At 52.6% G+C, this 14,003-nt stretch overlaps 3 protein-coding genes across 4 annotated transcripts; all 3 read left to right on the forward strand.

Annotated features, from left to right (window-relative positions):
• Positions 1 to 1,476: 1,476 nt before the first annotated feature.
• ABB37_05844 (hypothetical protein) lies at positions 1,477 to 3,347 on the forward strand (the record flags this gene model as incomplete). The annotated part of the gene is made up of 1 exon (XM_015804018.1): positions 1,477 to 3,347. Exon 1 carries the CDS (start codon positions 1,818 to 1,820, stop codon positions 3,345 to 3,347), a length of 1,530 nt encoding a protein of 509 aa, XP_015657152.1. The 5' UTR covers positions 1,477 to 1,817.
• Positions 3,348 to 4,118: 771 nt separating this feature from the next.
• On the forward strand, positions 4,119 to 8,782 carry ABB37_05845 (hypothetical protein; the record flags this gene model as incomplete). Of its 2 annotated transcripts, none has more annotated exons than XM_015804019.1 (1): positions 4,119 to 8,782. In XM_015804019.1, exon 1 carries the CDS (start codon positions 5,468 to 5,470, stop codon positions 8,780 to 8,782), a length of 3,315 nt encoding a protein of 1,104 aa, XP_015657153.1. In that variant the 5' UTR covers positions 4,119 to 5,467. The 2 variants fall into 2 exon arrangements, with proteins under 2 accessions (XP_015657153.1, XP_015657154.1); XM_015804020.1 differs by having other exon boundaries at positions 5,055 to 8,782.
• Positions 8,783 to 11,274: 2,492 nt separating this feature from the next.
• ABB37_05846 (hypothetical protein) lies at positions 11,275 to 13,470 on the forward strand (the record flags this gene model as incomplete). The annotated part of the gene is made up of 1 exon (XM_015804021.1): positions 11,275 to 13,470. Exon 1 carries the CDS (start codon positions 11,575 to 11,577, stop codon positions 13,468 to 13,470), a length of 1,896 nt encoding a protein of 631 aa, XP_015657155.1. The 5' UTR covers positions 11,275 to 11,574.
• Between the last annotated feature and the right edge of the window lie 533 nt (positions 13,471 to 14,003).

Raw genomic sequence — 14,003 nt, forward strand, 5'->3', positions numbered from 1 at the left:
ATCTTTGTCATCACTACGTGTTTTTTTTCTTTTTAGCAAATAAACGCTCAAACGAGTCTCTTTTTTCATCTGTTCTCTTTCTATGTCTATGTGCATTCAGTCTAACTATTATTATTTATTACCGAGCATGCTCTGTGTACAGCAGACGATGGACAGCAAGCGCTGCCCACAAACTACGGCTCCGCCTGGCTGTCGTCGTCTTATTCTTCTGGCTGTTGTGGAGAGTAGCGAGTAATTTTCTTTCCTTGCGCAATGCTCCAAAATTCTCATTTGTGTTGCTTTACTGTTTCTTCTTAAGCTCGTCTTGTCGTGTGGTAGCGTGAGAGGGATTGCGAATGCATTTGTTTCCCTTTTAATATATATGTGATCAAACTCTCAAAGCACTTTTTACGTGTCAATGAGGCGTTTTCCGTGCGTCTAATTATTATTATTTGTTCTACAATCCGTACCGAAGTGCGTTTTCACTGCTTTAGCTTTCTCTTAAGGAGGCTCGTATTGGTGTTGCCAGCCCTGACCCACTTCGGCATATTCTCTTCTCTTGCTCTTGTTTGTGCGAACGCGTAGGAAATCCTCTAATCTTTGTCCAACCTGCTTTCTCCTTCACCTCGTGCGAGGGATACTAACGTTCTTTGTGTTCTCTTTTGTAACTGTCGTTGAATAAGATATTCCTATACGGCCCCTTTCACTCTCTTCCGCGCTGGTGAAGCAGCGCACTTACTTTCCACTATGTCAGCGAGAAAGCTGTTTATCACCTGTAGATACCGACGCTTCGTTGTGCTCACACTGTCGCAATGGACAGTCCTCAACATCCCTTTTTACGAGGCAGGACCACTTTTTCCTCTCCCTCTGGACCGCCTCTCTTTGGACTGGCTCTTTTGGTGTGTGTAGTTGGATGTGGTGAATAACTTTCCATTTCTTTTCTTGTCGCTCATATTGTTGTCCTTACGATGGCTTTTGAAATCCTCTTTTCTCTTTTTCTTTTTTTCGGAGCTTTGGGGTTGTGAAACCGATGATGGAGCACACTCATGACGCGCTTTACCCCGCGCAATCGTCGGTTGCAGGAAAAGTCGATACTGTTTTGTATATATATCTGTGTGTGTGTGTGTGTGTCCACTACCTCTAGTCGTACATCGTTACTTTAGAAATCTGTCTTTTATGCATCTATCTATCTATCTATATATATATATATATATATATATATATATTTTCAGCGATTGTTGAAAGAACAAAAGTTCAGCACTCGAAGGGGCAATGCTATTCACCTCAAGAAATGCGCTCTCGGTCCCCTGCACATTGCCACAGGCGGCAGTTTACGCACTTCCACTGCACCGCCGTTGTCTCGCCGTTTGAACACTCTCAGATACTTATTATTATTATTAGTATTGCTATTTGATTATTTCTTTCTGCTCTACCGTTACAACTCTCTCTCTCTCTCCTCACGCTTCTGTCTTTCTCTCCTTCACGCTGTACACACGAAGCGCATAATAGTTGTGTTCCCTTATCTTTCTTTTGTCTCTTCCCTCTCTGGTCACTTCAGCTGTATCGAAAAATCGTAAGTCATTTGGAAGGGATACGCAACCGTAAACATAAACTCACACATCAAGCTGTCCTTTCTTTGGTTGCTGCGGCATTCGTCTACTTTTCCTTCTTCTCTCTTTTTCATTGGTGTTGTGTGTATGTGTGACACACTATCTTTTCTCCCTTTACCGCAGAGGATATCATCGCTTGTACCTTACTATGTGTTATTACTGATACTATCTTGTTCTTTGTGCGGGCTTTTTCCTTTGGAAAGATAAGAGTAGTGTTACATCGTCACAATGGGTGCTACAGGCTCTGCCGCGAGAACGCAAAGGCCATCGCTAAACGCCGCATCACCGAAGGACGAAGCGGCGCGAACCGTCTTGGAAGTGCGCAAGCCGCAGCTCACCTCTCTCAACAAGAAAGCGAACAACAATAAACGCCAGCCAAACGCAATAATTTATGAGGCAGACAGCGAGCGATGCAAGAATTCTCATGTGCTGAACGCCCCTGCGCCGATTCTCTCGCTGCCGCAGGAGAGAAAGGCCTCTGCCTCAACAAACGGCTCCTCGCGTCGAATGAAAACATCGCTGCTGCCTAACGAGCGACGGCAGACCAGTGCCCCACTCCCGCCGGAGCCGCCGGCCACCACTGCCGCTGCTGCGGAGACTTACCTCATCCGCTACGACAATGCGTTCTGGGACTCTCTCTGCCCCAAGTCCCCGTGCGATCTCCAACGCGTGCCGGAGTTGGAGTCACGCAACTTCCGGCGAGTTGTCACAAAAGTTAATTTGAGGGCCGACGCGGACGTGAAACGGAAGCTGTCGAGGCGGAGAGCCAGCTCGAAGAGACGCCCATCGGACAGGCCGGCCGCGGCAGTCGATGGGCGGTGGTGGGAGGGCAGCATCCCGTACGTCCGGGGAGAGGAGAACCCCCGTACCAGAAGTAGCAGCGAAGGCGCCTTGCGCACTGGGTACTCCTACGTGGATCTGATGCAGCCCAACCGTTCTTCCGGCTCCGTCCGTGCTGCAGACGACAACGGCAACGACCGAGTTGACAGGGTTAACGGCACGGACTCGTCTTCTCCTGCGGAGTGGGCCCTCTTCGATGACGATTCCACCACGGAGACACTAGTGGCGCCACAGCGAGCCCCAGAAACAGATGAAGAAGAGCACCGTCAGCTCGTGCCCAAGTCACCGAACTGGATCCCGCCGAGCGATGATTGGAATGCTTCGCACGCGCCAAACACTGTTACGCGAAAGGGCACTTTCGGAGTGCTGATGCCGATAGGCAAAAGTGTGGTGATTAGCAAGGGCGGCTTGGCCAGCTTCCGCAACACTGGAAACGATGCAGCGTCGAACAATTCCATAGCAGGAGAAGAGCGCGCAGAGGACGATCTCCTCGACAATTTTCTAATGATGCGCTACGTAAGTGACATGGAAACGGCACCGACGAACGTCCGCAACACCGCATCAACGTTGTGGCACTACGAAAGCAATGATTTCTTTCCATACAGGAAGAGAGCAGCGGAGAATCCACCGACGTCATGCTACGCCACTCCGCCCGGCTCAGTGTATAATACATCATCTTCACGGACAGCGTCTCAGTCAGTTGCTTCACGGCGGTATCCGCTACCTCAGCCGCTCATGTACGGCCCTCGAAACACGCTGACACGCAGTCGGCGGTTTGATATTGAACGGGTTCTCGGATTTGAACGCGATAAGGTGCGGCGCGTCCCTTCGCCAGATTGGCGGAGGCTGGATGAGGTGCAGGTGCCACATGATCCACCGTGTCATGCGCGCCGTCATCACCCACATCACGCACACTAACCGCGGCAGCACCAGCAGCAGACTCTGCGCACGGGCTATTTACGACTCGTGCATAAAGCAGCAAATAGCTAACTGTTCTGTTTGTTGTTTTATTTTTTCCTTCTATTGCGGTGTACGAATATACTCTTTCATTGAATGATTACTAACGCGGTGTCTGACGCTGCTTTATCGGTGTGTTTTCTCTGTGCGCTAATGTAATTTTTATTGTCATTGATGTTCTCTGTCTTTTAGATGTATGTGTGCATATGTGTACCTAGTAGCTTTCTTTCAGTGTTTCTTGATTTTCTTTTCTATTCCCCTCTCTTCCGCTCTTCCCCCGGCGCGTCCTTCTGTCATTGAACTCAGCTACTTTGCGAAGTCCCTCCCCGTTGTAGCCAGTATTATTATTCTTTTTGTTTCTCTCTTTTCGGGAGGAGTTGCTTTGCCGGCATTCTCTCTCGTTTTTTCAGACCTCTTCGGTTGTTAAAGAACGAAGGGGAAATTGAACGTCCACCCCCCTCCCCTTCTCCCCTAAGGGTCGGCTAGGTGCGGTGACACACGGAAAGGTATAACTTCGCTCTATGTAGCAAGAGGCACAAGCACCCCGCGCCGCAAGTCACACACTGAGCCAACAAAACCAGCAATGGGATATGTGACTGGTATGAGAGAAGGTTAGCGGGGGGTCCCTTTTTTCCCCGTTTTCCTTGTTGTGGTCACTGATGCATTCACACCAACCTTTCTTTTCATATCTGCATGTGCCCTTCGCCATATTCGTTTTTTCCCTCTTTTTTCAGATCCCTCCCCGGCCCTCCAATTGGTCTGCCTTCATCGTCAATTTGTCATTCCTTTCAGTTTAGTAACGTTTTTTCTTCTTCATTCTTCGATCAGCTCATCGTGTTCCCTGTATCACGAGTGTTGTTTTTTTTGCTTGTTTTTCCGATCAACGACGTGTTTTTTCTATTCTCCCTCTCCTGTGCATATCAGCTCTTTGCTCTCTCCCACACATGTTTTTTTTTTCTCTTTCTCTCGTCTTGTAATAAATGTTTTCCGGCCCCTTACTTGCGCTTGATATAAGGAGGAAGAAAACAAGTGGACCACAGGGCAGATGTATGTATCTGTCAGAAGCCTCTGCCAGTGCAGATGAGGTCCAGGTTGAACGACGGAAGGTGTCCGCATCATCATTTCGGTTTCTTCTATATATATATATATATATGGATAGGGCTCATTTGAGAGGGACAGCAGATACATGAAATGACTCTCGACAAGTAGCGGTTGCAACGGCTGCATGGCCAAGTCAACATTTTTATACACACACACGTACATCCATGTCTTAAAGGCAAAGAGGACAGCGAAGGATTGTAAGAAACAAAAAGCCATGCGTAGGTAATGCACCGCACCCTCTATAGTGGTCAAATTCGAGCCGTAAGAGGGCAACAGCGAACCGCGTTTTCCACCGCTGCTCTTACCATCACTGTCACTTTCAATGGCAGAATTCGTCGTGTACGCGTGAAGTATTTCGCGGCTATTGAAGGAGCCTCTCAACTCCCCTTTATTACCACTATGTGCAGACACTGCTAACGATTTGAACGGCTGAGTCGAATTCTCGTGTTCTGCAACAACAGTTGCCCCAGCGACGTTCCACTCTCTCTCTCTCTCTTCCTCTGTTTCCCTCCTTTTACCTCCTTGCCACTCCGTGTGTTCATCACCGTCCTTCTTGTGGTGCGTTCAAGGACACGGAATTTTTTTTCTTTGCGTCAGAGCTGCTCCGCGCTCGAGTTTTCAGTTATAGAAGGGCAGACATTGCTTCTCTTTACCTCACAGTTGTGTGCGTCAACAGGAAGCGAAACGCCTTGCTTCGCTGTTGCTGCTGCAGCTGGAGAGGAGCTGGATGTGGTGGTGATACACAGAAGGGGACGTCGCTAAGAAAAAGCCGTTGGAGAGGGTGAAGGAGTGTTTCTCTTGTTTTCTTTTTCCTTTCATTGCTTTCCTTCTTGCCGATATCGTTGTCTACGCGTATTGACGTCACAGCCACAGCCACAGCATAAAACCTACGCCGCAAAGCCTCATATTCTTCTACCTTCCGCCCCTACATGGTTTGTATCGTCGTCAGCCTGTCAGTTTCTCCTGTTGTATAGCGGGCAATGGGCAACACGGTGACCAGAAGCACAATCGTCGTTCGCGGACGTGGAGACGACCGTCCGAGGCCGGCGAAGCAGCGTGCCAAGCAGCATCGTCATCCGTCACCGGCCACTACCAGCGGAAGCACTGCGTCGCCTCAGGCTCATCGACGCAAGAGAAGTGAAAAACACCGCAACAACTCAGCAGCTACACAGCCAACTGAAGCCGTTCCTGCGCAGCTGAAACCGCGAGACGGCTCCCTCCCCGCTGACGACACGTTCTCCTTCCCCGTAACGGACCTTGCGGCGAAGGAGGCGACACGTCCCAATGAACAGGCTTCACCTGCGTCGATTCTCGGCGAGAGCTGCGTGGCGGGCTACTCACCGTTTGACTCGCCCATCACGCAGCAGCACAACACGCGTGGCCCAGACGAAGCGAGCACGGAGCCGATAACGAAGAAGTTTCCAGCTGTCAACACGAACGTCGTTGTGCTAGAAACGCATACCTCTTCGCACACGAGAAAGGCCGGCGCGACCCATCCACACACCGACTCCCTTTTGCTCAGTGCAAATGACGGAGAGGGGGACCAATGGCCGTACCCCATCTACATGGGGCATGGGGACATCGAACCGCAGATGCAGATCACGAGACCTACCGCGCAAGGCCATGATGCCGTGAAGCTCATCGAACCGAAAACCGCTGCTGACGACCTAACGCATCAAACGCAGCAGCCAGAACAGCAGCAGTTACCTGAAAGTATGGATCGTACCACGATGGCAGGAGGAAGGAAAGGAACATCCGCTGCGATGCTTCCGTTCTCTGCGGTAGCGTGGCGGACACCACCCGCCCCACCGTTACCGTCCTCGCAGCCTCATGACCATCACACACAACAACAACCACCGGAGTCGTCGCCCGCACCCCTCTCCACCGTTGTTGCAGTCCCGGCATCAGCCATTGAGGTCGCTGCCCGCCCCCCGCCTTCTCCTGCTGCTGTTGATGCGAACAGCGCCATCCGAAAGGCTCGTCAAACAACGCCTGTTAGTCCACAGAGCAGCGCTGGTGGGGACGCGCATGGGCACCGCAAGCGCGTGCTGAGGCAGCCGCATGTGACGGAGGAGCAGCGTCCACCAAGCTCTCCCAGGAGTATCGGTGGCTCACTGGAGCTACGAGAGGACCGGGAGCCTCCGCCTCCGATCGTCTCCACGTCTCACCGTGCTGCAGCGCAATTCGAAGAAGAATTCGACCTCGTCGCCTCGCGCTCCTCTGCCCCACCTCCGGCCACGTCACCGCTACGGCCGACAAAGGAATCTGGTCCGGAGGATGCCGCGACCGCAGTGAAGGGGGAGTCCAACGCTCCTCGGACACCTCCTCGTAGTGTGGCTTCGGCGACCCACCGCACGACCGATCGCTCTCTTGTGGCCTCAGCGGCGAACTGGATATTTGAGTACAGCGCCACCCCGCGTGACAAGATACAGAGCTATGGCAGTTTCATGTCCGACTGCCGTGAAGATATGAACCCCCCTACTTCAACGGTGTCCGCTGTGTTTGATGCGCGAGCCACCTCGGTAGCTCCTACGGTGGAAGTGCAACCGGCAACGTCGCAGGCACCGTCAAGCGCAAAACCACGCACTCCTCCCGCGGACGTACCCTACTTCTCCATGGTGAGAGATGGGCGGCGAAAAGACGAGTCGGAGTCGCAGGGGACGGAGCGGAAGAAAGCCGTGGCAAAGGAGCGGCCGGCAGGCAGCATCCTTGATACCTCGCTGATAAAGTCCACCCCTCCCCCGCAAGAGGAGGAGGAGGAGGGGAAAGGCAGTGCGGTCCCACGGCGCTCGCCGATGCACTCGCCGACGGAGCTCTTTCTCCCCTCGACGCACAACCTGCGTCCGCGGCAGTGGCAGTACACCAGCATCCTTCACAAGAAGATCCAGCAAAAGGCGCAGGAGAAGAAGAAGTCGCAGCTGTCGTCGCAGCGCAAACCGACAGCCGCGCCACCGCCCCTCTCCGATGTAGCGTCTCCGCCTCTATCTCGCGCGCCGAACGGCGGGCAGCGGCAGAATGCTGCGGTGAAGTTCTCGGTGACGGAGGACGAGGAAGAAGAAAAAGACGTGTACACGAACAGCTACTTCCTCCACAGCTCCTCGATCGTCATTCCGCGCTCCACCAGAGCCGCTCTACGTCCTTCGACGAAGCCCAGGACAGACGCGCCAGAGGAGGTAACGCCAGCTGGGGTGCTACCAACATCTGATCCCGCTCTCGCAGGGGTGCGGGTCGCAGAAACCAAGAACACCGAGGCAAGGACGCAAGGCGAAGATGCAGCGCAATATCCCACAACCACACAAGCATCGCGAGTAGCGGTTGCGAAGGGAGATGTAGGCAACGATAGGAGCGGAAAACGAGAGGAACAGGCGTTGAATCGCATGAGCTTGCTGCTCTCCATGGACGACTCCGTCTTCACCGACAACGGCTACCCCCTCCTCGATGCACACCTCAGCGACTTCTACAAGGACAACGGGTCCTCCATGGGCATGAGCAGCGACATCTCTCTCAGCACCACGATAGATGGGTCACATGATCGCATCGAGCCCACCTCCACCGTGATCGATGGGCGACGCGTCTTTCAGGGGGTGGGCTACGCCAACAAACCAGTGAGCAGCGCCGCCGCCCTCGACCACCACCCTTCACCAACGAAGCGAGTGTCGCTCGCCTCAGCAGAGAACACAAAGGAGGAGAGCATGTCATCCATGATGACAATCGCGAAGCACCCGCTGGTGCGTCCACGCCGCTGGGCCGGGGCGATGCCGAACTCACCGGCGACGCGCCAGAAGCTCCTGCACGAGCAGCAGCGTCGGCTTCTGCGTGAGCAGCAAATGTACGTGCGACAACTGCGCACGAGCGAGTCGCCGCTGAAGCCTTTTCAGCCACCGCAGATGCCCCGATTCCTCACGAGTACGTCACCGCACCACCGCCTTCACAACGCGCCGGCCCCGTCGACGCCGAACATCGTCAACACACTGACACGTTGGCGGCAGCAGCAGCAGCAGCAGCAACGACAGATACCGCCGCCTCTGCCGACGCCTCAAAGTCGCACCGAGCTAGCCAGCGCCTTCTTCACTGGAGAAAAGTCGCAACTCCACGTTCCGCATTGCGGCACGACGAGTCAGGCGATGCCGCAGCCGGACATCAAATTCGGCGCATTTGTCGCCACGGATAAGTCTCGCAACATCGACTTCAAGGCAGCCCTTGGGTTTGGTCTGGAGGATGTCCCGGCGATCCGCTCGCCGAGTTGGGACGCGCTGCCGCTGCCCGCACCTGACGAGAACTCGGAAGAGTTGTGAAGATAGCCGTGCATACGTGTTTTTTCTTCACTTCTTGTCAGAGCTGTCCCACAACTTATTGTATGCTCTTTCTCGGGTTTTTTTCTCTTCTGTAGTATTTGCCTGCATCGAGCGGGCAACCGAAGAGAAGGGTGTGCAACCAACTCAATATATTTAATTTGGACTCACAGGTGTAATATATGTTGTTGTTTTACGAGAGCTTTTCAACTATTTCTCGTACCTACCCATGAATCCCCAAAAGAGAACTATAATCGGTGTCTTTGGCTCTATTATTCTCGTCGGGCATGGCTGTAGCTGATCTGATCGGCAGTAGATTCAGGAATCTCTCATGCGGCCGTCGAGAATTCCATAAACATCAGCGTGCCTTTTGTTCACGTGTCTATTTGGCGATGCTCTTCGCATTAGCTTCGCCTTGTGTTTTGTGTATGTGTGTGGTGTGGGTGTGGGTGTTACTTTCCCGTAATTGACGTGAGCGGCGGTTTCCTCTGTCAATTTATCGTCACTCCTGCATGTTGTTATAAACTGGGTTTATTATTAGCTTGTCACGGTCTCTCTCTCTCTCTCTTGAAGGACCTCTAATGTCTGTAGTTTTCTCACTCTTTCTCTTTTTTTCTTCATGAATGTCGGCAAAGTTTTTTCCCTTGTTGTGAGCTTCACTCTCGGGTGAGATTACCGCAAACGGTGCGCTTGCGTTCAGCGGTATACGTTTCATTGTATAGGAAGCCCACTCTTTTACCTTTATTATTCCTGTTATTCCTACTCCTCTCGTTAGTTTCACGTATTTTTGTTTCTTTTCTTGGTGTTCGGTGCTCATTGCGCTGAAGGGTCGTAACTTAAGGCGGTGCACTCAGCAGCTTTAAAAAAAAAAATGATTTCGATTTTCTCCCATCCTCTTCTTTCATGTCTTCTCGTTTTTCGTTTGTCGAAAGGTCTCGCTTTTTGCTTCTGTTGAACGACAACACAACGCCGTCTTCCCATGATATTGTGTACCGCCTTCCTTGCTATTGTTGATGTTCTTAAGTATTTCATTTCGAGCGGATGTGTGTCATTCGTGTGCACTCTCTTTGCCTGTTGGCTCGCCATAAAACTCATTTTTTATGTTTATCTACTCTGGGGTGTTTCTTTTCTTTTGTCAACGATATTCGCTACACGACGACATTCGCGTAACCATCGATTTTGGTAGCGGTATTTTTGTTTTGTCGCTGTTCTTTTGAAGGAGGGTGCTCCATCGAAACGAATGAGAACGCCGCGCCGCGTGTATGTCTCTTCTTTTTTTGTTTTGATTTGCTTTTCTGTTCTCTTCTCCCCACTGACCCTCCGAATGTCTTCAATTATTTCCCCCTCTGTTCTTCTTGTTGTTGCGGGCCTTTTCCCTCATGCACTTTTCTTTGGTTTCCCTCCAAGCGGACTTGTTTTCATATTCACTGTGTGTGTTTTGGAGGTTATTCCCTACGCTGACATGACGGCAGCGGTGAACCTCGCATTCGCCCTGGAGCTCCTTTTCTCTCTCTCTCTGCTTTCTATATATTGCTCAAATGCATCAAAGTCATTGTTTTTTGTTGCTTTTCCCAGATTCTTTCGTTCCCTAGATGCCCACGATTGTCGTGGAGCGCTTCAAATAGAGAAGAATGGAGTGTCATCTTTCTCCTCTCACTGCTTTCATATCGCAGATGTCCATGGTGCCGTGTATCAGCGTGTGGAAAGAAAAAAATGACTTAAAGAATCGCTGACTAGCCGGAGTGCAACGCAAAGAGTTTTGTTTTCTCTCACGCTCCCTTCTTCTCCCGATTTCGCCTGCACGTCGGTGTTGCTTTCCTCCCCCCCCCCCCTTTTCCCTTTCTGGTGGTATTCGTCTCTTCATTTATCCCCTTCGTTGTTTCGTGTGTTTTCCTCTCTCTCCCTTCTGCTTTCTTTGCTGGTTTGAGCGCAAAGTCGACCTCGAGACGCTGCGAAAGGAGCTTCCCCTCTTGTCCAAAGGGCTTTCCGCTGCTTCTCGTTGAACGTGAAGAGCTGTGAGGGGGATCGCAGCTGTCGTTGCTGTTGGTGCGGTTCTTTGTTGGTCGAGAGTGTCTTTTTGTCTTCTCTTCTTTACTGTGCTCCATCACGCACATCGTATAGTTAGAGGTGTCAGTGAGGAATATGTATGTATGTTCCCGTCTAGGCGGTCTCTCAGAATAGTTCTCCGTAACAGAGATGATGGAGCCAACCGTTTTATGCGTCAACCACCGACTGGTGGGGGTGACTATTGAGCGCAGGTTTGTTTCCCCTAAGACACTGCTCGATTCTTCTGTGATGTAACGGATGAAACGGAGGGGTGTTCTTGCAGGAGACGACGGATGAACTGAAGTATCGACAAAGTTCTTTTGTTCATTGATCTCCTCGTTAGATCCACTGCGGTGTCTCAGTACGTAGTAGTGGCGCTTGTTGACGGTGCTCCCGTTCCCTTCTCCAATGTGCTCTCCCTCTCTTTTCCGAGTATTGTATCTTCGAACAGAAGCGGCGGTCTTTTCCTCTCGGCAGGCCTCACGCTGTGCCATCGCAGCTCCGCTTTTCTCCATTATTACTCAGAGTCGGTCTTACAGCCCAAAGAGTGGCGGCTCTGTCTTGTCCGACTGCGTCACGCGTGAATCCGAGTGACGCGAAAGGCTGTTCACAAAATCAGTACAACAGATGATCGCTGTTTCCACATTTCGCTACAGTACCGCGGAGCACAAAGTCTTTTTCCTCTTAACTAATCTTCTCCACTTGTGGAAGCAGCAGAGACGGGGTGTGGAGTCTCTCGCACAGACACCATGGACACGTCCACCGTCCCTGGAAGCCGTATTTCATCCCACAACGACTTGCACGGGAATCGCACGGATAGCGAACTCTGCCGAGCACAACAGCGTACGTGCAAAGCTTGTACGCCACAGAGCCGTGCCACTTCCGGCACCGCAACAACAACGGCGGGAGTAGGTAGCAGAATAAAGGAAGCCTTTACACGGCGCCACCTCGGGCAGTCGCCATGGGAGCAAGACGAGCAACGGCCAATGAGTCCGTTACCTTGGGATGCACCGGGGAGGGAAGGGAAGTCTCTGCCTCCCGCAAAAGACAAAAAAGCGACACAAACCGCAACGTCACGTGTCGCTTCTCCGATCGACATGGAGTCCTTGCTGGGCCTCGACGGCAGAACGGCGTCGACCCCCTCTACGGAAGACGGCATCGTGTCCCAAGAAAGGGCGGTCGCTCTAGCGGAACGGCAAACGCTGAAGAAGGTCGACGTGTATTACATGACTGCTGCTCTCGCCACTCCTCCTTCCGATCCTGCTACGTGTAGCTGCAGTAGCAGGTCCAGCAGCTCACGCTCGATAGCGGGCGAGTATGGCTTTTTCACCCCGACACCCCAAGGGGAGACACACGAGTCCCGTCAGAGTTCTCATCGTCGGTCCCCTGATGTCGATCTCACTCAGGTGCTTCAAAAGACCACTAAGGGGCGGCTGCAGGACAAGACTTCGACGAACGCGCAGTCCTCCTACACGGCGAGGCCCGTGTCTCCAGATCGCTGTGCGTTGTGCGGCAGTCACCGGTACACGGGTGGGGGACGCGGCAGCGTTGAAGTGGAAGCCACATCGATGACCGCACGACCACTGCCGCTGTTGACGTTGTTAGGTAGCGCCCCGCATGAGCCGAACACCGCCACCAAAGCTGATAGGGGGAAACTGGCGGATCAAAGTGGGGAGTACGACCTGGCAATGTTCGCGGACAGCCGTGACAGCTTCCTCTCTCTGCTGTCTGCCGGCACCGGTCTCCCGGATCAGCACGTGACGACACCCTCCAAGAAAAGTACAGCGGGACAAATAAGCGACCTAGACAGTATTCGCACAGAGAGCGTACTCGACGGGGTACTCCTACTGAGCCCCCGGTCTTCGACAGAGGGACATGCTACCGCTGCCAGCAGTTCACCGATGGATGTGACGAGGACACGGTCCAGCCCAAGTCAGCCGCGACCAGTGCCGAGTTCCTTCTCTGACTTCAACACTACCGGACTGAGCAGCTTTCTGAATAACAGCGCGGAGTTTAGAAATACTTCTCGCCGTGAGGGCACCGCAGGTGCAACGACAAATCGGATGGGGACCGACACCACGAAACCGGACGAAGAAGTCGGCAACGCCACTGCTGCGGTCGCCATCGAGAGGGGGCTGACAGGCAACGACTCGGACACAGCACTGAGGGAAAGGATAGCAAACGCACCCCCTCCGCTAAAGCAGCGCACGGTGCAAGAGCGTAAGAACTACAAAGAGGGCAACGAAGGTGCCAAGGGCAAAGATCATCTCGTGGGAGCACCCAGCAATCACTCCGGCATCCTCGTCGGCAGCAAAGTGTCTCCTCTGGCAGCGGCGAAGAGTCGATGCCGCATAGTGACGATTATTGAACCACCACGGCCGTCCGCGCCGCTGCCGCGCAAATACCACATGATGAAGGCGCGGAACGGAGCGAGTCTTCGTCCTTCTTCTGCTCCTTCTTCTCCTTCTCCGCCGTTCGCCCATTCACCTTGCTCACCGAGCGGCACCAAGACGCAAGGTGTCCTGTCTCGCTTTGCCACCCTCATTGGAGTTCCACGGCATCCACCATCGCTGCCGCAGAGTTCGCATCACCTTCCGCCCGTGTACAACACCAGCGTGGACAATCCTCACCGACAAAATCTCTAGCAATCACTAGCGGCGGGAGAGGCGAACAGCGCAACGAACACCGCTCAAGGATCAGCACCGATGAAGCCCTCGCCGTCACCAACGCGAGGTGATGTGAGGCGGCAACGGAGGGTTCCGAGGGGCCCTTGAGGTTTTGCTGTCGCCGCGACCAACGACACGAACTGTACAACGTCACATTACCATGCATAGTGCATTCCTTTCCTTTTTTAACTTTAGATTTCTCAGAACACCTGAACTACTTCTTCTTTTTATTAAAGAGAAATTAACGTTTGTTTTTGCCGTACCGCTTGATGTTTCGTTTGTTTGTCATTATCCCCTGTGTGTCGTTTCTTCTATTTGGCCTTCTTGTATGGTGCTGTTATGCGCGCTTTTTTTTTTCCCTACGTCATCCTCTCCGATGCTCTCCAGAATTTTGTGCCTTTAGAACGGCGTTCATGTTGGTTCTTTCACACTTGACGACGCCCCGGCGCTTATCTGTGGTTGTTGTGGTATTGAGTGATTGGCGTCGAACTCTTCCCTCTTCTTTTTTTCTT

Source organism: Leptomonas pyrrhocoris (assembly GCF_001293395.1).
Source record: "Leptomonas pyrrhocoris isolate H10 chromosome Unknown, whole genome shotgun sequence".
NCBI classification, from domain to species: Eukaryota; Euglenozoa; class Kinetoplastea; order Trypanosomatida; family Trypanosomatidae; genus Leptomonas; species Leptomonas pyrrhocoris.